The following is a 27,744-nucleotide window of genomic DNA, read 5'->3' as shown; positions in this document are numbered from 1 at the left end:
TCAGGGGCGAGACCGACAGGCAAGAGCCATTGTGTCTATCGCAAGCACTCGTAACGCTGAGTGAAAGCCCGTCAGAGACAACTCCTATCTTCTGTTTCATTTGCAGCCTCCGGAGTCCAGTGTCGGCTTCGTTAGTGGCTCCACTTCTATGGACCCCGGAGAAGGTATGTATTCGTGGGTCCGGATCCTGAGGAGGCATCCCGTTCTAGATGGGGAACACGGTTTAAGAAAACCAACCGCATTCTGGATTGGAGGACATCAACCATCCCCTCTCGGTTAGAGGGGAACCTGTTTTGTAAGCTTATGGGAGTCGGGAAGAGGACTCACTGGGCACTTGGCAATTTTGGGGCGGACTGGTCATGTCCTGCTGAGGTCGGAATATGGGCAGAGGTGGGGGAGCCACTGGGCACATTCCTTAGTGCCTCTTCCACCTTCAGGACGATCAGCATTCTGCCTCCTACCGCTAGAGAACGCTGAGGACAGTATGGCTTCCACGCTTCCAACAACCTGGCCCCATGTGAGTAAAGGCTTCTTTTCAGCTTTTGTGACGGCTCAAGGGCCGGCTAGTGGTGAGATGTTTGCTCTCAAATACCCTAGAGTTATGGGAGGAGTTGGAAGGACTGTCCAAGGGGGGGTTAGAATAGAAGAAACAAACAAACCGATTTCTGAACAGAAACTGGCAAGCCAGATTGAGGCAAGCCAGATTGAAGCTTTTCAATTCAAAAACAAAAAACGCTTCTATTACATTTATTTTGTGTGTGGGTATGCACATGAGTGCTATTGCCTGCTTGTAGAGGACAGTGGACACCTTTCCGGATTGCTACCCTTCTTCCAACATGAGTCCTGGAGATCAATCAAACTCAGGCTTGGTAGCCTTTACCCACTGAGCCATCTCACTAGTCCTTTTCAACTTTTTTTTTTTTTTTTAAACTGGGGATCTGGCCAGGCTTTGGTGGCACACGCCTTTAATCCCAGCACTTGAGAGGCAGAGGCAGGCCGGATTTCTGAGTTTGAGGCCAGCCTGGTCTACAGAGTGAGTTCCAGGACAGCCAGGGCTATACAGAGAAACCCTATCTCGACAGAACAACAACAACAAAAAAATCTGGGGATCTGTTTGAAAGAAACTGACAGGTGTTAGAAGATAAGAGGCTCATGTTTAGTTTTCAGCAGCTACTTTAAAGAAGTGATAATTCAAAAACAAGAAAAGAGGTATAGATGGGAGCCAACAGTCCTATCCCCTGGTTAGTGAGAAATGAACAGGTTTTCATAGACCACAGTCTTACTTGTCCCCTGATTAGTGTCAGACCGATTTGCTCAAGGATTCAGACAAAGGAACATGAGATAAATAAAATGTAGCTGGGTCATCTTGCTCAGCCTTTCTATTTTTCCTGACACCATGGAAGAGGAAAACCTGTGGCTGAACTGCATCTTGTGGCTTTTAGGAATCTGTGAAGTTTGAAGATGTATCACTGAGATTTACCGAGGAAGAGTGGGCACTGCTGGATCGCCAACAGAAGTGCCTGTACAGGGAAATCATGATGGAGAACTACAGTAACATGATTTCAGTAGGTAAGCCAGGCTCCACTTTAATAAACACCTGTTTGGGTGGGTGGAGCATGCTTTTAATTCCAGCACTTCAGAGGTGGAGGAGGATTAGAAGTTCAATGCCAGTCTTGACTCTACCTGCCCCCACCCAACTCTGACATTTTCTTTTTTTTTTTTTAATTTTTTATTAAATATTTTCTTCATTTACCCCTGTACCCTCCCCTCACCCTGCTCCCCTACCCACTCACTCCCACTTCTTGGCCCTGGCATTCTCCAGTACTGAGGCATATAAAGTTTGCAAGACAAAGGGGCCTCTCTTCCCAATGATGGCCAACTAGGCCATCTTCTGCTACATATACGGCTAGAAACACAAGCTCTGGGGGTACTGATTTGTTCATATTGTTGTTCCACCTATAGGGTTGCAGACCCCTTCAGTTCCTTGGGTACTTTCTCTAGCTCCTCCATTGGGGATCCTGTGTTCCATCCTATAGATGACTTTGAGCATCCACTTCTTTATTGGCCAGGTACTGGCATAGCCTCACACGAGACAGCTATATTAAGGTCCTTTCAGCAAAATCTTGCTGGCATATGCAATAGTGTCTGTGTTTGGTGGCTGATTATGGGATGGACCCCCAGGTGGGGCATTTTCTAGATGGTCCATCCTTTCATCTTAGCTCCAAGCTTTGTCTCTGTAACTCCTTCCATAGGTATTTTGTTCCCCATTCTAGGGAGGAATGAAGTATCCACGAATTGGTCTTCCTTCTTGATTTTCTTGTGTTTGGCAAATTGTATCTTGGGTATTCTAAGTTTCTGGGCTAATATCCACTTATCAGTGAGTGCATATCAAGACACTTGTTTTGTGATTAGATTACCTCACTCAGGATGATATCCTCCCGATCCATCCATTTGCCTAAGAATTTCATAAATTCATTGTTTTTAATAGCTGAGTAGCACTCCATTGTGTAAATGTACCACATTTTTTGTATCCATTCCTTTGTTGAGGGACATCTGGGTTCTTTCCAGCTTCTGGTTATTATAAATAAGGCTGCTATGAACATAGTGGAACATGTGTTCTTATTACCAGTTGGAACATCTTCTGGATATATGCCCAGGAGAGGTATTGCTGGATCTTCCAGTAGTACTATGTCCAGTTTAATGAGGAACCGCCAGACTGATTTCCAGAGTGGTTGTACAAGCTTGCAATACCATCAGCAATGGAGGAGTGTTCCTCTTTCTCCACATCTTCACCGGCATCTGCTGTCACCTGAATTTTTGGTCCTAGCCATTCTGAGTGGTGTGAGGAGGAATCTCAGGGTTGTTTTGATTTGCATTTCCCTGATGATTAAGGATGTTGAACATTTTTTCAAGTGCTTCTCAGCCCTTCGGTATTCCTCAATTGAGAATTCTTTGTTTAGCTCTGTACCCCATTTTTAATGGGGTTATTTGAATTTCTGGAGTTCAGCTTCTTGAGCTCTTTGTATATATTGGATATTAGTCCCCTATCAGATTTAGGATGGGTAAAAATTCTTTCCCAATCTCTTGGTGGCCTTTTTGTCTTATTGATAGTATTTTTTGCCCTACAGAAGCTTTGCATTTTATGAGGTTCTATTTATCGATTCTTGATCTTACAGCACAAGCCATTGCTGTTCTCTTCAGGAATTTTCCCCCTGTGCCCATATCTTCGAGGTTTTTCCCCACTTTCTTCTCTATAAATTTCAGTGTCTCCAGTTTTTTTTTTTTTTATCTTTAATTTCTTTCTTCAGAGACTTGAAGTTCTTTTTTTTTTTTTTTTTTGATTTTTATTACATATTTTCCTCAATTACATTTCCAATGTTATCCCAAAAGTCCCCCATAGCACCCCCCACTTCCCTACCCACCCATTCCCATTCTTTTGGCCCTGGCATTCCCCTATATTGGGGCATATAAAGTTTGCAAGTCCAATGGGCCTCTCTTTCCATTGATGGCCGACTAGGCCATCTTTCGATACATATGCAGCTAGAGACAAGAGCTCCGGGGTTCTGGTTAGTACATCATGTTGTTCCAACAATAGGGTTGCAGATCCCTTTAGCTCCTTGGGTACTTTCTCTAGCTTCTCCATTGGGAGCCCTGTGATACATCCAATAGCTGACTGTGAACATCCACTCCTGTGTTTGCTAGGCCCCGGCATCGTCTCACAAGAGACAGCTATATTTGGGTCCTTTCAGCAAAATCTTGCTAGTGTATGCAATGGTGCAGTGTCTCCAGTTTTATGTGGAGGTCTTTGATCCACTTAGACTTGAGCTTTCTACAAGGAGATAAGAATGCATCAATTCTCATTCTTCTACAAGCTAACCGCCAGTTGTACCAGCACCATTTGTTGAAAATGCTGTCTTTTTTCCACTGGATGGATTTAGCTCCCTTGTCAAAGATCAAGTAACCATAGGTGTGTGGGTTCATTTCTGGGTCTTCAGTTCTATTCCATTGATCTACCTGTCTTTTGCTGTACCAGTACCATGCAGTTTTAATCACAATTGCTCTGTAGTGCAGCTTGAGGTCAGGCATGGTGATTCCACCAGAGGTTCTTTTATTGTTGAGAATAGTTTTTGCTATTCTTGATTTTTTGTTATTCCAGATGAATTTGCAAATTTCCCTTTCTAACTCAGTGAAGAATTGAGTTGGAATTTTGATGGGGATTGCATTGAATCTGTAGATTGCTTTCAGCAAGATGGCCATTTTTATAATGTTGATCCTGCCAATCCATGTACATGGGAGATCTTTCTATCTTCTGAGATCTTCTTCAATTTCTTTCTTCAGAGACTTGAAGTTCTTGTCATACAGATCTTTCACTTCCTTAGTTAGAGTCACACCAAGGTATTTTATATTGTTTGTGACTATTGTGAAGGGTGTTGTTTCCCTAATTTCTTTCTCAGCCTGTTTATCCTTTGTGTAGAGAAAGGCCACTGATTTGTTTGAGTTAATTTTATATCCAGCTACTGCACTGAAGCTGTTTATCAGGTTTAGGAGTTCTCTGGTGGAATTTTTAGGGTCACTATCATATCATCTGCAAATAGTGATATTTTGACTTCTTCCTTTCCAATTTGTATCCCCTTGATCTCCTTTTGTTGTCAAAATGCTCTGGAGAGGACTTCAAGTACTATATTCAATAGGTAGGGAGAAAGTGGGCAGCCTTGTCTAGTCCCCAATTTTAGTGGTATTTCTTCGAGTTTCTCTCCATTTAGTTTGATGTTGTTGGCTACTGGTTTGCTGTTGATTGCTTTTATTATGCTTAGGTATGGGCCTTGAATTCCTGATCTTTCCATGACTTTTATCATGAATTGGTGTTGGATTTTGTCAAATGCTTTCTCAGCATCTAATAAGATGATCATGTGATTTTTGTCTTTGAGTTAGTTTATATAATGGATTACATTGATTGATTTCCATATATTAAACCATCCCTGCATCCCTGAGATGAAGCCTACTTGGTCATGAGGATGATTGTTTTGATGTGTTCTTGGATTCGATTTGCAAGAATTTTATTGAATATTTTTGCATCGATATTCATAAGGGAAATTGGTCTGAAGTTCTTTTTCTTTGTTGGATCTTTATGTGGTTTAGGTATCAGAGTAATTGTGGCTTCATAGAATGAATTGGGTAGAGTACCTTCTGTTTCTATTTTGTGGAATAGTTTGAGGAGAGTTAGAATTAGATCTTCTTTGAAGGTCTGATAGAACTCTGCACTAAACATCTGGTCCTGGGCTACTTTTGGTTGGGAGACTATTAATGACTGCCTCTATTTCTTTAGGGGAAATGTCACTGTTAAGATCGTTAACCTGATCCTGATTTAACTTTGGTACCTGGTATCTGTCTAGGAAGTTGTCCATTTCATCCAGCTTTTCTAGTTTTGTTGAGTATAGCCTTTTGTAGTAGGATATGATGAAGTTTTGGATTTCCTCAGGATCTGTTGTTATGTCTCCCTTTTCATTTCTGATTTTGTTAATTAGGATACTGTCCCTGTGCCCTCTAATTAGTCTTGTTAAGGGTTTATCTATCTTGTTGATTTTCTCAAAGAATCAGCTCCTGGTTTGGTTGATTCTTTGAATAGTTCTTTTTGTTTTCACTTGGTTGATTTCAGCCTTAAGTTTGACTATTTCCTGCTGTCTACTCCTCTTGGGTGAATTTGCTTCCTTTAGTTCTAGAGCTTCTAGGTGTGCTGTCAGACATGACATAGTGTATGCTCTCTCTAGTTTCTTCTTGGAGGCTATGAGTTTTCCTCTTAGAAATGCTTTCATTGTGTCCCATAAGTTTGGGTATGTTGTGGCTTTATTTTCATTAAACTCTAAAAAGTCTTTAATTTCTTTCTTTATTTCTTCCTTGACCAAGGTATCATTGAGTAGAGTCCAACTCTGAATGTGTAGTACGTCCAAACTGTTTGTGCTTGGGCTTAGGCTAGAGGAACTAGAGGAGAAGCGTTAAGGGAGTGTAGAGCTTGGTAGAGAGGAAAAAGGCAGCTTTTCAGTATGACTGCAGAAGTTTCATCCAAGCAATACATAAGGATCCCTGAATACTGGGTAGAGCCAATAAGGGATGTTTGTAGCTGTAGTGACAGTTGCCTACAATTTTTATGGCACATCGAACATATGAGATATCAGTATCCAGCAGCTCAGGAGTATCATCAAAAATTGTGATTTCTTTGTGGTTCTTAGGAAGTCTTCTGTCCTCTCTAGTTGTTTCATAGCTGTGGCTCCAAGCTTTGTGTCTATGTTTAAGCAGAAACAAAAGTTGATAGTCCTGACTAGTTCTTTCTCAACTGTCAAATTTAGCAGGGAAGCAAAACCTTTCCCAGAATGTCCCCCAGTTGACCAACCTCCATTCTTTACTTTATGGCATGTTTGTTGTCAAGGAAACTCATGAAACCCAACAAAAGGAATGGACATGTAGTTGTCACTGCCCAAGACCTGAAGTCATCATGTCACAACATGGGGGAAGGAGGGAATAGAATGTTGCAGCGGGACAGCATTTTCTCTAAGCAGACCTCCATGCCCTGTCTCTTTTCCATTGAGCAGAACATCACTTTTCCAAGCCAAATGTGATACCTCAGTTAGAAGTAGAAGACTGCTGGCCAATGCAGAGAGAAATTCCTCAAGATACTCTTCCAGGTAAGAGCCAGGCATATGGGAGTGTCCAAAATGGATGAATCTTCTGGTTATTCTAAGACTAATGTCTTCTAAGCAGTATGAGAACCCGGGTAGCTTGTTGTAGTAAGTATAAGTTATTTTCCAGTCTGCAGTCATTTTTTTCATGATGCTAGTGATTAAGCCCAGGGCCTTTCACATGATAAGCAAAGCAGACATGCTACTTGAACTAATATCCCCAGTGTCAGTCTTTATTTAGGGGTGGGGTTATGGTATTTAGAGTTTGTGTATAGTGGTGCTAGGGTTTGTGTTGGGGATTTTGTTTTGTTTTGAGATAAGTTATTAGTAAAGGCTGGCCTCCAACCTATTAATTAACTAAGGATATGAATTCCTGATCATCTCACTGTCTTAGAAGTTCTGGAATTACAAATGTGTGCCACCACACTAGCTCCTGTTTTTATTTCTCTTCTAAGTTTTTTGTTGTTGTTGTTTTTAAGCATATAGGCATATTGTCTGAATACTTTTGTGAACTGAAGCGTTTTTAACCATTCTTGTTATTGTTCTATTTATAAGCATCTTCTTGTGCTTTGTTGATTTTTTTTCCCTTTCTAGGTGCATGCCATAATGTGACACATTTTATTGTATATAAATGAACTTTAATACATTTCTATACCTCTTGTAGTTTAAAAAAATAATCTTAGCCAGGTAGTGGTAGCACACACCTTTAATCCCCGCACTTGGGAAACAGCTATAAGTTTAAGGCCAGCTAGTGTACAGAATAAGTTCCAGGACAGCCAGGACTACACAGAGAAACCATCTTAAACAAACAAAACAAAGAAATCTTAGATGTCTTTTAATCCTCCAGATAAAGACCAGTTTGCCTAGATTAGTTGAGAAAAGATGTTAGAATGTACATTAAATTTTTTGGACTTAACTGTTGCTATTACCTGTTGTGGTTAATCCTTGCATGGTTGTTCACATGAGCCTGCATGCTGCTAAATCCTCTCAACACTGACGTTTTAATTACTTTTCTGTTGCTGTGAAGATATAACATGACCAAGATATAAGAAAAAAGGTTTAATTGAGGGTTTGTGTGTAGTTCAGTGGGTAAGTGGTAACCACCGTGGTGAGGAGCATGTCAGTAGGCAGGCAGGCATGGTGCAGAGGCAGTAGCTAAGAGCTTACTTCCTGATTCACAAGCCTGAAGCAGCTAAAGAGCTCAAGCTAACTGGGAATGGCATGGACTTTTGAAACCTCAAAACTCAACCCCAGTGACATAGCTCCTCCAATAGGGCAATACCTAATCTTTTCTAAACAATTCCACCAACTGGGAACCAGACATTCAAATATATTAGCCTGGAGGGCCATTCTCATTCAAATCACCACACTCTACTTGCTGTCCCCATAAACCCATGGCAGAATGCATTCAGTCCAACTTCAAAAGTCCACACAGCCTTTCACAGTCTCAACATTTTAAAAGTTCATAGCCTTGGGGCTGGAGAGATGGCTCAGTGGTTAGAGCATTGGCTATGCTTGCAGAACCCTAGTAGTTACACGGCAGCTCAGAACCATCTGTAACTCAGGAGTTACATGATGCCCTGTTCTGTCTTCTGAGGGCACTGCACTCACAAGTTCAAAGTCTTCTGAGACTCAAAGCAATCTCTTTAACTGTAACCCCATTAAAATGCAAAAAGCAAGTTACATTCTCTTAACATACAATGACAATATATATTTCCATTTCAGAAGAGGGAAAGTGAGGAAATACTGGGCCTAATCAAAACTAAACAAGGCAAACTCCAAATTGTGGGGGTCTATGTAATTGGGGGTTTACTTACAGTTTCAACAGGCTAGTCCATGACCATCATAGTGGGTAGCATGGCACTGCAGCAGTAACTGAGAGTTTACGTCTGATTCACAAGCAGAAGGCAGAGAGAGAGCTAACTGGAGCTGGCATGAGCTTTGCAAACACCCTTAGTGGACACACCTTGTCCAACAAGGCCACAACTTGTAACCCCACCAAGTAATTCAGCCAACTGGGACCAAGTATTCAAACATATGAGACTGTGGGTGTTGTTAATATTTTCTTTGCTTTGAACAATAACATAGTTCCATCATCATATCAAAAACATGTTTCTGAAAGTAGGGAGTGGGTATCTGCCTGGTATGTAGGAAAATGTGTAAGTTTTGATGAACATGATGCTATTAGATTCTGTTTTGGTTTGCATCAACGTTCATCTGAATGAGTAAATATTCATCTAGTGCTTTCTAATGAATGAAAAGTCATTCCTTTATGATGAATAGGAAAATACCTATTTCCATTCCCCAATCTTCCAAGGTGATTAAAGTGGTAACATAGTAGATATAAGAAATGCCTTGCTGTAAGGTTGTATTTTATGTTAATATTCATAAAAGATGTAGTAGTTTTCACTGTAATTGCTATCTTCAATTTTTTTTTTCATTTATATTTTGTCTATAAAGCACACCGTGTGCCACTGGATGCTTCTCTTTGTGTTTTTATGCATCAGAACACTTTCTTACCCTGTTCACCTGTCAGATCTCCACCTGCTGCCATCTTTGGTGATAATGTTTAATTTTACATCAACATTCATCTGAATGAAGTAAATATTCATCTAGTGCTTTCTAATGAATGAAAAATCATTCCTATATGATGGAAATAGGAAAATTTTGAGGCTAGGAGTAGGAAAACAAAATACAAGAATGTGCAGGTTAAGTTAGCAGAAGGCACCTGGCCACATCAGCTATGGGGGAAGTTTGACTTTTATTGTTGAGGAATGGTGTGACATGGCTTTTCACAGCTCACTCTGGTTGGTTTGTGAAGTAAGAGCTGTGGCAGGATACAGATGGAGAAAGGAAGTGGGCACCAGTAGTCTTCAGAATTGAAATGATGGTGCCTGCCATGAGAGAGTTGTAGTAGGTTTGGGGAGAATTAAAGAGTGTTTTACTCAAAGGTAGACTCAGTGGATCTAAATAAGTAATTCGCTAAACTGGACCAAAAAGCTGCTGAGAATTCCTATGGGTGAAGGAAGCCTTGAAGGGATTTCCTGTGACTGTTGTTCATAATCTGTATGCTTACTACAAGCACTCTTGGTGGTGCTGGAGACTGATCCCAGAGCCTTGTATGTTCTGTGCAAGCACTCTGCCACTGGGCTACATACATCCCCCGCCATGTATTGCAAGGGAAACTTAGGCAGAATTTTTGGAAATAACTTATTTTAAAGGTGTTAAAGGCATAAACTATTTTAAGGAGTGGAACTGTGGTTTTCTCTTTCTCTCCATAATGACATAATGTTAGGTAAAACTTTACACTAATCGTGAAAAGAACTACCTAATAGTATTTACCTTGAAAGCTGGATTTAAACTGTACCAAGTCTCTACTTATCCTGTCAATAGATCATAGATGAAAAGGGACCAAAGACACATCCAAGGAGGTTTGCTGAGCCAATTGCTGGTTTGAACTTTAAGAGGTTCAGGTAGCAAATAAAAAGAGGAGATTTTGGAATATCATATATTACTATTAAATGAAAAAAAACACATCTTCACTAGTGTCCCAACAGTAGTGTGCAATGACTCTTATTAATGCACAAAAGTGAGATTAAATCCAAAGTTCAAATTCTTTCTCACAACTAAGCTTACAAGCTTCTCCAGCTAGAATGACAGCATAGAATGTGGTTGGTGAGGTACTATGAGAAAATGGTTAAATTCTAAGACAAATGTTATTTATCCTCAAGAAAGCTTTGAGTTGAATAAGATCCTGTGAAGGCAGTATGGGAAAATAAATTAGGTTGTGCTCATGTATTCTAGTCTAAAAAGTACAGCCACATGTATATCCCTAAAGTAGGATACTTGAAAGTTAACTAGACTTAATCATTAGAAGCAATGCATAAAAGACACTACTGGCCTGGCATGGTGGCACATACCTTAAATCAAAGCACTTGAGAGGCAGAGGCAGGCTAATCTCTTAGGAATTAGAGAATACCAAGGTAGCATAGTGAGACCCTATCAAGAAATAAAAGAGAAAGAGATAACTAGTAGATGAATAAGTCATAATCACAGGAGAACCTGCAAAAATGCTTATTTTTTCCTTTGTGTATATGAGGTTTTGCCTGTATGTTTTTCTGTACACTATGTGCATGCAGTTCCCAGAGAGAGATACTCTTTGTATAGCCTGAGGATATCCACATGCTTGTGCAAGCATGTAGAGAAAGAAAGAACTACTTGTACAAAATGTTAGAATACATACATGTGGAAAATGAATGACTTTCACTACAGATTCTGAGGGCCTTATCAATTTGTTGAGTGTGTAGACTCTTGAGTGATCATGTATTTTGGATAGAGCCTAGTCCAGTACTGATGGTTTTTGTTCAAGAACACATTTTTCTCTCATCTTTTATGAATTTTCTCTCTGAGATCTTTAGGGGGTGGGGGTGATATGAAAAAAGTGTACAGTAAATATGTTTAGTGTGAGAAAGCCCAATTTTAGCTCAGCTTGGACCACCTTAACTGTTAGATGACTAAAACAGGATATTACTCTGTAAAAACATGAATGGTACTCTTTTGTGAAATTTTCAGTATCTGAGAACTCCTCTAAGGGACAAAATCTCAAAAGTATGATTGGAGCAGGAACAACGTCTGACCTAAGTAAGTTAGTTTTAACTTGAGATGACTTGCACTAGAGTCCCAACCCCACCCCACAAAAATACAAATTTCTTACACTAAAAAATAGCATCTGGGAACTCTAAAGCCACGAGAATATGAATGATACGGGAGCACTTTCATATGTAGCTCTCTTATTTGCTATCACAGTTGTACTAGGGATAGTCTTAAGAATGTAATTGCTATTAGGAAGCCACTGAGCGTTAAAGAAACCCCTGGCAGGGATCCCTGTGAGTACAACAATGTGGAAGGCTTCAGTAGGTGTCCTCATTGGATTCTGTATCAGAGGACTCATATGGGCAAGAACTCTTTGGGTGTATTCTCTGGGGAAATCATCAGCTTTAACTCCTACATTGTTTGAGAATAAGAAAATACATAATTAGAAAGGATTACAGTTAATAAGAAAAGTGAAATGTCAGGGGCCTTAAAAAAAACCAAATTATTCTATAAATTCCAATTAGCAATATGACTGAATTACGTGGCCCTTAGTAAGAAGGTATCACAGAGTGAATGAATACCTGAAGAAACCCCAAGAAACAAGAGTGTATCTTCAAAGGTAATTTCAGTATGAGTCCAAACTTAGAAAGAGTAAGGGAAATCTTGAGGCAGATAGTGTTACAGAGACACCTGAAGGCTCAGATTTATAGATTTGTTTGAGAGTCCAGAATCTATAAAGTGGCTATGTATTTTGACTAGACCAGTGGTTCTCAACCTTCCTAATTCTGTGACCCTTTAAAACAGTTCCTCGTTTTATGGTGACCCCCAACCATAAAATTATTTTTGTTGCTACCTCATAACTAATTTTGTTATTGACCCCTGGAAAAGGGTCATTCAACCCCCAAAGGGGTCATGACTCACAGGTTGAGAACTGCTGTGCTAGAGTCTAATCCAGTAGTATATTTTCATGGTGTGTTGATTTTTGTTCAAGAATATATTTCCTCTTTCATGTGTTTGTTCTTTGGGACCTTTGTATAACATCTGTCTGTCTATCTGTATCAAATTTGTATGTCATGATTCTCTTAAATAGATATCATTCTCTAGCATCCACACTTTAAGAGCTTTGAAGCAAACATTGTGGGTGATGAAAGGGAGACATCCATCTGAAGAAGTTAAAAAAAAAAATTAAAGTAAAAAACAAATAGCCTTGGTGTTATAGGCCAATAATCCCAGCTACTTGGAAAGCTAAGGCAGGTTCAAGGCCAGTCTGGACAATTACTTGTCTTCAAATAAAAAGCAAAAAGGGACTGCAGATATACCTCAGTTGGCAAAGTGTTTGCCCAGCATGCATAAGGCCTTGACTAGAATGCCTAGCACCACATAAACCAGGTGTGGTCATGAACTTCTGTGCTCAGGAGGTAAGAAGAACATCAAAAGTTTAATGTCCCCCTCTGCTACATAGAGCTCAGGGCCACTGTGGGTTGGCTGCCCTATCTCAAAAGAGTGTGGGTCCTAATTGATACACCTGTGATTATGCAATCCCTTAGGGCTAGGACCTAGGCAAAGAAAGAAAAATCAAAAAGAAAAGGGACAAAAATTCTGCATGAATTTTATTTATTTTTTAGACAAAATGCAAACAACCAATGATGTGTAAAATAAAAGACAAGTATAAAAATCTACATAAAAGAAGGATGGAAAGAGGAAATCCATACATGAACTCTGCAATGCATATAACTTGATGATAATATTTTTTAATATAAGAATGAGCCCATTCCTTATGTACTTAATAAAACAGTATTTGTGTTTCTTAAAACATGTAAGTGAAACTATATCTCACATATTTAAGGCTGGCCTTATCCTTACCATGTAGCCTGGCTTGACCTTGAACATCTGATCCTCTTGCCTCTGTCTCCCATGTGCTGGGGTTACAGGCATGCAGCACAGTGACTGGTTTTAATGAATTTCTGGGGATATGCTATGTAATTCTCTACAAACTGAGCTACATACTCAGCCTGGTTTTATGTATGTTTTTTAGATGAGTCTGTCTTCGTGGCTCTAATTGGCTTATAATTCAATATGTAGATCTGGCTAGACTTTTAAGAGTGATTCCCTCTTGGCCCCTGTTTCCCAGGAACAGTGATTATAGGAATGTGCCACATTGCCTAGCTTTTGCTCTGTTTTTGACTTTTAGAATGCTCTGGGCATTCTTTGGACCCTGAAATGAATTCCTTTCCTGCTGAGAGTCCCCTGATGAAGATTAAGGTTGTTGAGGTCCTTACATTGAACAAAGATATGGCTGGTCCCCGGAATGCCCTGATTCAATCCCTCTATCCAGAAAGTGGGGAAGACTTGAACCCAAGTAACCTCAAGCCAGCTCAACAGCCAAGCAAGCATTTGACTGACACTGAAGCTTCGCGACAGAAGTTCCGACATTTCCAGTATGAAGAGTCAGCTGGTCCCCAGAAGTCTGTGTCCCAGCTTCGTAAGCTGTGTCACCAGTGGCTGCAGCCCAATACACGTTCAAAGAAGCAGATCCTAGAGTTGCTGGTGCTCGAGCAGTTCCTGAATGCATTGCCTGAGAAGCTTCGGGTATGGGTAGAGTCGCAGCACCCAGAAGACTGCAAAGCAGTGGTGGCTTTGTTGGAGAATATGACCTCAGTGTCTAAGGACAATGGTGAGTGTCCTGGAAGGGTGAGGTGACAAACATCTCTATGAGGGCTTTGTGAGGGAATGAGGAGTTCTGGGATGACTGAGCATGTTCCCATACCAGACCACAAACGTCTCCATGTTACCAGGTTAGAATTAATGAAAACCGGAAGTGTTTGGTATCCAGCCCTGTTCACCCAAACAAAAACCTTCCATGGGCTTCAGTGGAAGCTTTTTTTATCCTGTTGGGATTCCTGACACATACCCATCCTTTCAGTTCTTTGAAGGGGCTATGAATGAAGTCCTAACTGAGGGAGGATCTGAGAGTTGACTAAGCTTGTAGGCCTACTGAAAAGATGTGATGTGACAAGTGAATACATGTGTGATAGTACAAAGGTGGTGAAGAGGTCGGGGCACAGGTGGAGTTTATGGAGGCTGCTTCTGTAACTGAAACCTGCTGTAATGAGAACAGTGAGAAAAGAAGCAGGATGGATGTCTCAATGAAACATTGGCCAATAATCTTTTGTAGACTGTAGTAGTTGAAAGGACAAAGAATGAGTTCTTCCCTATATCCAGAAAGAACATAGCCCTGTTAACATCCTCATTTTAAGTCAGTGAGGCTGATGCCAGAGTTCTGGTTCCTGAAACCTTAATATATTTTACCAGATCTGGTGATGTAGGCCTATAATCTAAGATACTTAAAAGGCCAAGTCAAGTCACCAGTTCAAGGCCTGCCTGAGCTACAAATGAGCTCAACATCAGTGTGAACAATTTATCATGATCCTGTCTCAAAATAGAAATGGACTGGGGCTATCACCCAGGAGTGACACAGCATTCTGGCTTTAGTAGCTAGGATTTGGGGAGTAAGGCAGTTTATAAACTGACAGTTAACTGAAGTTCAACTCATTCCAGAAGCTACATTTAAAAAAAAAAAATGGGGCATGGTCATGCATGCCTAGTCACACTATTATAGTAGTTAGAGACAGGAAGGTCACTTGCCTTTCCTGACCTCCAGCCTGGCTACAAGTTCAGTAAGAGACACTGTCTCAAATGGACATAGTAAAGAATGATGGATTAGGACACCAGACATCATCTAGCTTCTGCATGCACTCAAACACACATGCACATACACTGTACTTACAAACACCAAAAAAGCTATTTAAAAAAAAAAAAAAAAAACAGCTCCAGGAAGAAGGAAACCTGGAAGAGTTCCAGGATGTTCTAACTCTAGGCACACCTCTACCTAGGATTTCAGTAAGAGCCTCAACTGATCCCCTCATCCATCTCATTTGGCTGCCTTCAGCAGGCTTCATTGCCTTTAAGGCTTCCAAACACAGAATTTCTCTTTCTTAAATGTTCCAGCAAAAGCTTCATTTGCTCTTTTTGTTTGGTTGATTTTTTTTTGGTTTTGTTATTTTCGTTTTTCAAGACAGGGTTTCTCTGTGTAGCCCTGGCTGCCCTGGAACTCATTCTGTAGACCAGGCTGGCCTCCAGCTCAGAAATTTGCCTGCCTCTGCCATTTGCTCTTAAAGTGTATCATCTCCCATGTCTACCAGAGTCCATGAAGGTGAAGGGATAGTATGGTGGTGCTGGCTGGCTGATGTCATTTGTCCCCATCTTAGCTCAAGTAGAATCAGCATGGTAAAGACCCATAGACTATGTGGAAACACATGAGGAAAGCTAGACCTGAAAGAATCCTTGAAAGGTTGTTAATACTGGCCAGGAATGTTTAATATGACCAGAAGCACAAAATGGGTAACACATTCTGTGACCAAGGGAAGATCCTTCTCTTCTCCAAGGCAACAAAGGGGAAACCACAAAAGCATGATAAGGGCTTAGAGACTAGAATCACACTTTACCACTAAGGAAAAGGCCATTGCTGCAGAAGCCAGATCCTGAGACAGATGCTGGAATGGGGAGACAATAAAAGGTTTCTATAGTAGAGACATTAGTCTCCAAGTGGTCCATGCAGAGTAACACACTGGGCCCATCCAGTTGTGGGAATTAGTTACTGTTGTGAAGAGGTCAACATAGACCATCAAGGGACATAGGTATGTGTAGGTCATGGGTTGTAGGTCTAGTGATTCTGTCTGTCTAAGGGCTACCACCTCATTAACTCTTTATGTGGCATCTTCTTCAGATTGGCTTGCCTGTTCTAGTGAAGCCACTGATGAACTAAAGGAGAAAAGGAAGGATGTGGCCACCTTACCAGTTACTGTACCACCTGAGGTAAGCAATTGTGTTCCATTGGTCACATTTTCCTTTGAGGGACCATCCCTAAGATGTTCTTTCTACACTGAGCCTTGCCAAAGCTTCGCGGAAGATAGGCCATTTTAACTTTCTGAGTTCTTGGACCTAAGTGTGTAAGGGATAACCCTGCTGATGTTGTGATGGGCATAGAGAAAGCAAACAGTAGGAGTCCAAGAATCAAGACTGGGCAACATAAGAACCAGAAGAATCACAGGCAGTTTGTAAGGACAACATTGTACCCTAGTTAGAATAAGTGAGCCCTTGTCCTCTGGAAACACTTAATTGGGGAAATAGGAATGAAACAGCATAGGCTCAGATCAGTCTCAGAACTGGGTGATGGGCATGCAATAGGATTAGCCCTGTCAGCCAGGATAATGGTGTGCATATGGCATTAGTGTGTATTATGTATAATGGTATTGGGATATTAGTGTGTATATAGCTGTTTTCCTTACATGTGGTTTATATTGGCTCGGGTATGTGATTGGAATTGTTGACTCTCTTATAATGGGCAATGTGGGCCACACTTCAGGCAGAGCTGCTACCTGGGAATAGGAAGAAACTGATCCCAGACTCATTGCTCTGTATTCTGTTCCTTCTAAAGTAGGATCTGCTGCATCTGGGCAAAATACCTCCCAGATCCAGGCAAGGTGGTGAGATGGAAGAGTCTTCCTTTCGGAATCCTTAGCCGCTCATAAGAAACTGACATGGCATAGGTGAATATTATACATAAGTCAGACCTGTCCATTAACATTGTAGGTTTTACACTACAGGACAAGGCTGTTTCCAGAGGAAGAAGGTCCTTTGAAGGATGTTGTCCTTCAATGCAGCCTTAATACAGATTCTAGTATGATCAATGTAGCATGCTTATTGCACTTGTAGCTCTTTGTCAATCAGGAACTCTGCCTATCAGCTTGGGACCCAGACTTTAGTTTGGAAAAGAACCCTGTGGATCTCTTTTGGGGACAAAAAAGTCATTGTCTTTGAGTAAACTATCAAAACAGGAAATCCCTATGTGTGGTAGAATGTCCCAGTGGCCTTTCTTCTATCCACATTGGCAAACATCAAACTTTTATAACATTACAGGTGCCGGTGACTTTCCAGGATCTGGCTGTAGACTTCAGTCAGGAGGAGTGGCAGCTACTAGGTCCAATGCAAAGGACCAAGTATCATGATGTGATGCTAGAGACCTTGGGCAACTTGGTGTCTGTGGGTAAGGCCATTCCTACAATTAGAAAGCCATGGGGTCCCCCAGATCTCTCAGTTTTTCTCTACCCAGTGTCAGAACTGGCTGTGCTGTTGAGAGTCTCTTGCTCTGTCCAGGATCTTTATCTGACACTGTGACCCTGCATTGGTAGGGAGCCTTGAGCGCACAGAGGCAGCCTCAGGTTTGGTTTGTCTGAGGAAATGAGAAAGCTCCTGCTTTTGCTGCTTCACAGCTTGTCACTCCCTAGACTATATGACTTTTGAGAAGATATAACCTTATTTCTTAATATTGTCACTCTGGCACTTATAACTGCAATATGCATATCTTTTGGTTTCTTTCAGGGTGGGAGCCCACATTGGGAAACAGAGAGTTAATTCCAGACTCTCCCATTCCTGTGGTAAAGCCAATTCATGACCCAAACTCAAAAGATCTCTCAAGGAATCGTACCCAGTTTACTGTCTTTGAAAGTATCTCACAAGATGAGGTCCAGGAAAGGCACACCATAGAATCAAATCAAGTGGGGCTTCTACAGGAAAAAGGCCACCCTCAGCAGAAGCTCTCTGAAAGCTCCAAGTCTCAGAACCAAACTCGTATTGACAAAAGCCAGTGCTCACTCAATGAAGTTCTTCCTAGAAAGCATGTAAAAGTTAAGCAGAAGGGCACTGGAAAGGGGAAAGGCAGGACAAACACCATTTCCATGACAGGAGGTTTACGCATAAGAAATCAGCAGAAGGACTCTGTGGAGTGGCGAGACAGGAGTGGCAGCACTCCTGTGACACATGGCTCCTCTATAAAAAACCAACAATTGGGTTCTGAGCAGGGAAAAACTCAGACCAGCGGAGATCCCATTACACTTACTGTGCCTGCAGAATTTTACCAGAAAGCCACTGGCTCTGAAGAGGGTAGGTTTAGGAACAGTAGCAATGCCATGGCACCTGATGCACCTCAAAAGATTCACCAGAAAGGCCCTGAATGGCATAAAGCTGGGAAAAGTAACAATTCCATGTTACAAGGTTCATCTGTACAAAATCACCAGATAGGGTCTAGGGCAGGAAGAGCCAGGGACAACAGCATCTTGACACATGTAAAAATTCACCAGAAAGGCTATAAAGAAGGCAAAATCCAAGGAAACAATAATTACTTGAAACATGTAAAACCTCACCGGAAGGGTTCTAAAGGGGAAAGACTCAGGGAACTTAGCACTTGTGAAAAACATGTCCCCTATGTAAAACAACACCTAAAGACCCCGGGAAGAGGAAAAGGCGGGAAAATCAATGCTTCCATAAAATGTGGTCCCTATATAAAAACTTACTATAGAGGTTCTGATGTGGGAAGGCTCAGGAGAGCCAACAATTGTAGGAAAGCCATCAGCCGGCATGCTCAGCAGATATCCTTTATAAAAATTCACAAGGGGAGCCAAGTTTGCCGATGTAGTGAATGTGGTAAAATGTTCCGAAATGCTAGGTATTTCTCTGTCCATAAGAAGATCCACACAGGAGAGCGGCCTTATATGTGTATGTCCTGTGGGAAAGCATTTGTTCAGAGCTCCTCCCTCACGCAGCATCTTAGAATTCACAGTGGAGAGAGACCATTTGAGTGTTCAGAGTGTGGGAGAACTTTCAGTGACCGCTCAGCTGCTGCTCAGCACCTGAGAACTCATACTGGAGCTAAGCCCTACCAATGTCAGCACTGTGGGAAAGCTTTCCGTCAGAGTTCCCACCTCACCAGGCATGTGAGAATTCATACTGGGGAGCGACCTTATGTGTGTACCAAGTGTGGGAAGGCATTCACACAGAGCTCAAACCTTATTGGGCACCAGAAAACACACAGAAAGAAGTTCAAGAAGCAGCCTAAATTGTAGCCTTTGTGCCTTTCAGAGCACTATGGTTTCAGCATTGAGATGTACCATGCAGTCACTGAGTCTGATAGGCTTTGGATAAGGAGAGCCCCACACCTTAAGGACAGCACAGGAAACCACCTAGCAGGCAGCCAGTGAAACCAGCAGGGAGGTTGGTTTTGTTTTTGTTTAATTTTTATTAGATATTTTCTTCATTTACATTTCAAATGCTATCCCTAAGTCCCCTATACCCTCCCCCCACCCTGCTCATCTACCCACCCACTCCCACTTCTTGACCCTGGCATTCCCCTGTATTGGGGCATATAAAGTTTGCAAGACCAAGGGGCCTCTCTTCCCAATGATGGCCAACTAGACCATCTTCTGCTACAGAAGACATGCAGAAGATATGCAGCTAGAGACACAAGCTCTGGGGGTACTGGTTAGTTCATATTGTTGTTCCATTTATAGGGTTGCAGATCCCTTCAGCTCTTTGGGTACTTTCTCTAGCTCCTCTATTGGGGGCCCTGTGTTCTATCCTATAGATGACTGTGAGTATCCACTTCTGTATTAGCCAGGCACTGGCATGGCCTCACAAGAGACAGCTATATCAGGGTTCTTTCAGCAAAATCTTGCTGGCATATACAATAGTGTCTGTGTTTGGTGGCTGATTATGGGATGAACCATCGGGTGGAGCAGTCTCTGGATGGTTCATCCTTTCATTTTAGCTCCAAACTTTGTCTCTTAACTCCTTCCATGGGTATTTTGTTCACTATTCTAGGGAGGAATGCAGTATCCACGCATTGGTCTTCCTTCTTGATTTTCTTGTGTTTGGAAAATTATATCTTGGGGATTCTACGTTTCTGGGCTAATATCCACTTATCAGTGAGTGCATATCAAGTGACTTCTTTTGTGATTGGGTTACCTCACTCAGGATGATATCCTCCAGATCTATCCATTTGCCTAAGAATTTCATAAATTCATTGTTTTTAATAGCACGTTTTCTGTATCCATTCCTCTGTTGAGGGACATCTGGGTTCTTTCCAGCTTCTGGCTATTATAAATAGGGCTCCTATGAACATAGTGGAGCATGTGTCCTTTTTACCACTTGGAACATCTACTGGGTATATGCCCATGAGAGGTATTGCTGGATCTTCCTGTAGTACTATGTCCAGTTTTCTGAGAAACTGCCATACTGATTTCCAGAGTGGTTATACAAGCTTGCAATACCATCAGCAATGGAGGAGTGTTCCTCTTTCTCCACATCCTCACCAGCATCTGGTGTCACCTGAATTTTTGGTCCTATCCATTCTGACTGGTGTGAGGAGGAATCTCAGGGTTGTTTTGATTTGTATTCCCCTGTTGATTAAGGATGTTGAACATTTTTTCAAGTGTTTCTCAGCCCTTTGGTATTCCTCAGTTGAGAATTCTTTGTTTAACTCTGTACCCCATTTTTTAATGGTGTTATTTGATTTTCTGGAGTTCAGCTTCTTGAGCTCTTTGTATATATTGGATAATAGTTCCTTATCAGATTTAGGATGGGTAAAAATTCTTTCCCAATCTGTTGGTGACCTTTTGGTCTTATTGATAGTATCTTTTGCCCTACAGAAGCTTTGCAATTTTATGAGGTCCCATTTGTCGATTCTTGATCTTAAAGCACAGGCCATTGCTGTTCTGTTTAGGAATTTTTCCACTGTGCCCATATCTTCAAAACTTCCCCACTTTCTCCTCTATAAATTTCAGTGTCTCCGGTTTTATGTGAAGGTCTTTGATCCACTTAGACTTGAGCTTTGTACAAGGAGATAAGAATGGGTCAATTAGCATTCTTCTACAAAATAACTGCCAGTTGTGCCAGCACCATTTGTTGAAAATGCTGTCTTTTTCCCACTGTATGGTTGTAGCTCCCTTGTCAAAGATCAAGTGACCATAGGTGTGTGGGTTCATTTTTGGGTCTTCAATTCTATTCCATCGATCTACCTTTCTGTCGATGTACCAGTACCATGCAGTTTTTATCATAATTGTTCTGTAGTACCGCTTGAGGTCAGGCATGGTGATTCCACCAGAGGTTCTTTTATTGTTGAGAATAGTTTTTGCTATCCTAGGTTTTTTGTTATTCCAGATGAATTTGCAAATTGCCCTTTCAAACTCAGTGAAGGATTGAGTTGAAATTTTAATGGGGATTGCATTGAATCTGTAGATTGTTTTCAGCAAGATGGCCATTTTTATGATATTAATCTTGCCAATCCATGTACATGGGAGATCTTCCCATCTTCTGAGATCTTCTTCAATTTCTTTCTTCAGAGACTTGAAGTTCTTGTCATACAGATCTTTCACTTCCTTAGTTAGAGTCACACCAAGGTATTTTATATTGTTTGTGACTATTGTGAAGGGTGTTGTTTCCCTAATTTCTTTCTCAGCCTGTTTATCCTTTGTGTAGAGAAAGGCCACTGATTTGTTTGAGTTAATTTTATATCCAGCTACTGCACTGAAGCTGTTTATCAGGTTTAGGAGTTCTCTGGTGGAATTTTTAGGGTCACTATCATATCATCTGCAAATAGTGATATTTTGACTTCTTCCTTTCCAATTTGTATCCCCTTGATCTCCTTTTGTTGTCAAAATGCTCTGGAGAGGACTTCAAGTACTATATTCAATAGGTAGGGAGAAAGTGGGCAGCCTTGTCTAGTCCCCAATTTTAGTGGTATTTCTTCGAGTTTCTCTCCATTTAGTTTGATATTGTTGGCTACTGGTTTGCTGTTGATTGCTTTTATTATGCTTAGGTATGGGCCTTGAATTCCTGATCTTTCCATGACTTTTATCATGAATGGGTGTTGGATTTTGTCAAATGCTTTCTCTGTATCTAACAAGATAATCATGTGATTTTCGTCTTTGAGTTTGTTTATATAGTGGATGTCATTGATGGATTTCCATATATTAAACCATCCCTGCATCCCTGGGATAAAGCTTACTTGGTCAGGATGGATGATCGTTTTGATGTGTTCTTGGATTCAGTTTTCAAGGATTTTATTGAGTATTTTTGCATCGATATTCATAAGGGAAATTGGTCTGAAGTTCTTTTTCTTTGTTGGATCTTTGTGTGGTTTAGGTATCAGAGTAATTGTGGCTTCATAGAATGAACTGGGTAGAGTACCTTCTGTTTCTATTTTGTGGAATAGTTTGAGGAGAGTTGGAATTAGGTCTTCTTTGAAGGTCTGATAGAACTCTGCACTAAACCCATCTGGTATTGGTTTTTTGTTGTTTTTGTTTGTTTGTTTGTTTGTTTTGTTTGGTTGGTTGGTTGGGACACTGTTAATGACAGCTTCTACTTCTTTAGGGGAAATGGACTGTTTAGATCGTTAATCTGATTCCGGCTTAACTTTGGTACCTGGTATCTGTCTAGGAAGTTGTCCATTTCATCGAGGTTTTCCATATTTGTCGAGTATAGATAGCCTTTTGTAGTAGGATATGATGAAGTTTTGGATTTCCTCAAGTTCTGTTTTTACATCTCCTTTTTCATTTCTGATTTTGTTATTTAGGATACTGCCCTTGTGCCCTCTAGTTAGTCTGGCTAAGGGTTTATCTATCTTGTTGATTTTCTCAAAGAACTATCTCCTGGTGGTTGATTCTTTGAATAGTTCTTTTTGTTTCCACTTGGTTGATTTCAGCCCTGAGTTTGATTATTTCCTGCAGTCTACTCCTCTTGAGTGAATTTGCTTCCTTTCATTCTAGAGCTTCCAGGTGTGCTGTCAGGCTGCTAGTGTATGCTCCCTGTAGTTTCTTTATGGAGGCACTCAGGGCTATGAGTTTTCCTCTAATACTGCTTTCATTGTATCCCATAAGTTTGGCTATGTTGTGGCTTCATTTTCTTTAAACACTAAAAAGTCTTTAATTTCTTTCTTTATTTCTTCCTTGACCAAGGTATCATTGAGTAGAGTGTTGTTCAGTTTCCACGTGAATGTTTGCTTTCTATTATTTATGCTGTTATTGAAGATCAGCCTTAGTCCATGGTGATCTGATAGGATGCATGGGATAATTTCAGTATTTTTGTATCTGTTAAGGCCTGTTTTGTGACTGGGTATATGGTCAATTTAGGAGGAGGTACCATGAGGTGCTGAGAAGAAGGTATATCCTTTTGTTTTACAATAAAATATTCTGTAGTTATCTGTTAAATCCATTTGTTTCATAACTTCTGTTAGTGTCCATGTTTCTCTGTTTAGTTTCTGTTTGCAGCATCTGTCCATTGGTGAGAGTGGGATGTTGAAGTCTCCCACTATTGTTGTGTGAGATACAATGTGTGTTTTGAGCTTTACTAAAGTTTCTTTAATGAATGTGGCTGCCCTTGCATTTGGAACATAGATATTTAGAATTGAGAGTTCACCTTTGTAGATTTTTACCTTTGTCTTTTTTGATAACTTTGGGTTCGAAATCAATTTTATTCGATATTAGAATGCCTACTCCAGCTTGTTTCTTTGGATCATTTGCTTGGAAAATTGTTTCTGAGGTAGTGTCTGTCTTTCTCCCTGAGGTGGGTTTCCTATAAGCAGCAGAAGGTTGGGTCCTGTTTGTGTAGCCAGACTATTAGTCTATGTCTTTTTATTGGGGAATTGAGTCCATTGATGTTGAGAGAAATTAAAGAAAAGTAATTGTTGCTTCCTATCATTTTTGTTGTTAAAGTTGGGATTTTGTTCTTGTGGCTGTCTTCTTTTAGGTTTGTTGAAGGATTACTTTCTTGCTTTTTCTAGGGTGTACTTTCCATCCTTGTGTTGGTGTTTTCCCTTTATTATCCTTTAAAGGGCTGGATTTGTGGAAAGATACTGTGTGAGTTTGGTTTTGTCATGGAATACTTTGGTTTCTCCATCTATGGTAATTGAGAGTTTTCCTGGGTATAGTAGCTTGGGCTGGCATTTGTATTCTTAGTGTCTGTATAACAGCTGTCCAGGATCTTCTGGCTTTCATAGACTCTGGTGAAAAATCTGGTGTAATTCTGATAGGCTTGCCTTTATATGTTACTTGACCTTTTTCCCTTACTGCTTTTAATATTCTGTCTTTATTTAGTGCATTTGTTGTTCTGATTATTACGTGTTGGGAGGAATTTCTTTTCTGGTCCAGTCTATTTGGAGTTTTGTAGGCTTCTTGTATGTTCATGGGCATCTCTTTCTTTAGGTTTGGGAAGTTTTCTTCTATAATTTGTTGAAGATATTTGCTGGCCCTTTAAGTTGAAAATCTTCATTCTCATCTACTCTTATTATCCGTAGGTTTGGTCTTATTGTGTCCTGGATTTCCTGGATGGTTTGAGTTAGGATCTTTTTGCATTTTGCATTTTCTTTGATTGTTGTGTCCATGTTCTTTATGGAATCTTCTGCACCTGAGATTCTCTCTTCCATCTCTTGTATTCTGTTGCTGATGCTCGCATCTATGGTTCCTGATTTCTTTCCTAAGGTTTCTATCTCCAGAATTGTCTCACTGTGGTTTGTTTCTTTCTTTCTTTCTTTCTTTCTTTCTTTCTTTCTTTCTTTCTTTCTTTCTTTCTTTCTTTCTTCTTCCCTTTTTAGATCTTGCATGGTTTTTTTCAATTCCATCACCTGTTTGGTTGTGTTTTCCTGTAATTCTTTAAGGGATTTTTGTGTTTCCTCCTTAAGGACTTCTACCTGTTTTAGCAGTGTTTTCCTGTAATTCTTTAAGACCTTCTACCTGTTTAGCAGTATTCTCCCATATTTCTTTAAGTGAGATATTTATGCCCTTAAAATCGTCTACCACCATCATGAGATATGATTTTCAATCCGAGTCTTACTTTCCGGGTGTATTGGGGTATCCAAGACTGTGGTGGGCATACTGGGTTCTGATAATGCCCAGTGTTCTTGGTTTCTGTTAGTAAGATTCTTACGTTTGCCATTCGCCTCTGGTAATCTCTGGTGTTAATGTTCTAGCTGTCTCTGGCTGGAGCTTGTTCCTCTTGTGATTCTGTTAGCCTCTGTCAGCACTCCTGGGAGTCCAACTCTCACCTGAGTCCCAGTGGTCAGAGCACTCTCTGCAGACAAGCTCTCCTCTTACAGGGCAAGTGTCCAGAAGTCTGGAGCTCAGATCCACCTCCTGAGTCCTGGGGTCAGAGCCCTCTCTGTAGGCCGACTCTCCTCTGGCAAGGAAGGTGCCTGGGGTCTGGGTCTCAGCTCCACCTCCTGACTGAGGATGAAGACCCAAAGGGACCCTGTTCAAGAACTTCTGTTGCTTCTGTTGCCCATGTACTCTCCCATGATCACCTAGTCCTGGGTTTGCTAGGGGTCCTGGGGCGTGGAGAGTCATGGAGAGTCCTCTGCATCCCTTGCCGCCCTTGGCCAGGTTCATGTGGAAGATGGTGGGGCTGGCTCCAACTGGAATGGATCCCAGCCTCTAGTCAGGCAGAGTTCCTTTATCCCTGTTCCTGCTGGCACAATACCCTCTGCGATTCTTTGGAGCTGATGTTGCGATCCACTCACCCTTGTTCCCGAGGTTCTGCAGCATGGAGCGTATTCTGGAGCCCTTGGCAACCTCCGCCCGGTTCAGGCAGAAGATCAGGGAGTTCTTAATTGCTTCATTTATCCTCAAAAGGAAATAAAAGATCTGAAAATGTGTCTAAGGTTAACAAGCCAAGTTTCAAAAATTGCACTGATATTTTTATACAGGGTAAAGTGTGTAAGTGAACAAAACTAAAAGTATATAGATGAATGAATAAACTATTGTGTGGAACTTTTTTTTTCTGCTGTGATAGCTGTTTTTCTTTATCAATTTGACATCTGGAATTAACTAAAAAACTAGCAGCTGAGTATACCTTTGAGGAAATTTTTTTCTTTTTTGTTTGTTTGTTTGTTTGTTTGTTTGTTGTTTTTTCGAGACACGGTCTCTCTGTATAGCCCTGGCTGTCCTGGAACTCACTTTGTAGACCAGGCTGGCCTCAAACTCAGAAATTCGCTTGCCTCTGCCTCCCAAGTGCTGGGATTAAAAGTATACGCCACCACGCCTGGCTTGAATTTTTTTTTTTTCTTAATTAGATTATTTTAAGCAGGCAAACCCACTTTTAATCTGGCAACCTATATAAAGGACATGGAAGAAGGAAGCTTGCCCTCTTTGCCTACTTGCTCTCCCTAGCTAGTCTATTCCTTCACTTGCATTAGAGCTTATTTAGAGGTTTTGGCATCTACCACCTGAGACATCCTGCTTCGTGGATTCTTAGACCTTCCATTGATAAACAGTCATTGTTGTACTAGCTGGACTCCAGCCTGTAAATCATTCTATTTAACATGTGTGTATGTATATACATATGAGAAGAGAGATTCATTCTATCAGACCCACTACACTAGGGTACCTTGAATAATATCTGCTTACTTAAGAATCTGTTTGTTTTTGAATTTTGAGACAGGGTTTTTCTGGGTAGGACTGGCTGTCCTGCAACTCATTCTATAGACCAGGCTGGCCTTGAACTCAGATCTACCTACCTCTGCCTCCTAAGTGCTGGGATTAAAGGTATAAACCACCTGGCCATTAACAATCTTTTATGTTGGTGATCTCAAACAGTTGTAGCAGAATAGTGTACAGGTGGGAGGAAATCTTCAGGAGTCACTGGAGACCCAGAGGTCTAGAAGTCCATAGCAAATACAGGAACATATGAGAATATCCTCTGGCTTTACATTACAGTCTTTGCTAAACAGGAGCAGTACATCATCGTTAAGCAACAAAACACTGGCAACACCAGGACATGGATTTGATGCTCACTTTCAAATTCCATTACCTAGATAGATAGATAGATATCCAGGTCAACAAAGAAAAGCAAAAGACTAGCAATATGGTTCAGCTGGTAAAGGGGGCCTGCCATCAAACTTGATGACCTGATTTAATTCCTATGACAAACACAGTGGAAAGAGAACTGATCCTTGCAAGCTGTCCACTAACATCCACATATGTGTCATGGTGTGCAGTCACACAAAATAAAGCTATAGAATTCTTCAGGGTTGAAAAGATGGATCCATGCTAAGAATTCTTGCTGGTTTTGCAGACAATCCAGTTTAACGTGTGGCATCCACATTTGAAGGCTCAAAAACCACTTGTAACTCCAGCTCCATAGAACCTTCTGGACTCTTGGCACCTGCACTCATATATACTCACAGGCACACACAATTTTTTTTCATCTCCAGATCATACACACTTCACATCATCCCTTTTTCCAGAGTTCCACGTTGTTTCTCTAAGTTCTTTATTACATTTGAAAACATTCTATAGCTGGGGATGTGGCCCAATGGGCGAGCATGTGCTTTGCCTATTTGAAGCCCTGGGTTCAACTCCAACATAAACACCAGATCCATTGGGATTTATCCTGTTTTGCAGGTGTAATTATGCCCTCTTGAGTGAATGCCTCACCTTTCTCTGAAACAAATAGGACCTGGAGACAGAACCATAGAGTATATTGCATTTTGTAAGGTCAAGTGTGTCGAAAAAGGGCCACCAGTAGGCATTTATAAGACAGTGCTGTTTTAATCATTTGAACAAACTGTTTAAAGTTAGCATTTTTGAAATGG

At 40.9% G+C, this 27,744-nt stretch overlaps 1 protein-coding gene across 1 annotated transcript; it reads left to right on the top strand.

Moving 5' to 3' along the window:
• Positions 1–25,932, top strand: LOC110288809 (neurotrophin receptor-interacting factor 2). Its single transcript, XM_085830999.1, has 8 exons — positions 1–164; positions 438–517; positions 1,443–1,569; positions 6,588–6,680; positions 13,459–13,941; positions 16,054–16,142; positions 17,247–17,373; positions 17,709–25,932. Exons 1-8 carry the CDS (start codon positions 149–151, stop codon positions 19,226–19,228), a joined length of 2,535 nt encoding a protein of 844 aa, XP_085687125.1. The 5' UTR covers positions 1–148; the 3' UTR covers positions 19,229–25,932.
• Positions 25,933–27,744: the final 1,812 nt, after the last annotated feature.

This window comes from Mus caroli, unplaced genomic scaffold, assembly GCF_978045245.1.
Source record: "Mus caroli unplaced genomic scaffold, Mus_caroli_1 scaffold_15, whole genome shotgun sequence".
Lineage (NCBI taxonomy): Eukaryota > Metazoa > Chordata > Mammalia > Rodentia > Muridae > Mus > Mus caroli.
This window is presented reverse-complemented; position numbering and strand designations above follow the sequence as displayed.

What these genes read in the sequence shown, in the direction of transcription:
- LOC110288809 (XM_085830999.1), top strand. An exon ending in TTCCAACAACCTGGCCCCAT is followed by an intron (nt 518 to 1,442) that starts GTGAGTAAAGGC and finishes TGTGGCTTTTAG; the next exon opens with GAATCTGTGAAGTTTGAAGA. An exon ending in CTCAGTGTCTAAGGACAATG is followed by an intron (nt 13,942 to 16,053) that starts GTGAGTGTCCTG and finishes CATCTTCTTCAG; the next exon opens with ATTGGCTTGCCTGTTCTAGT.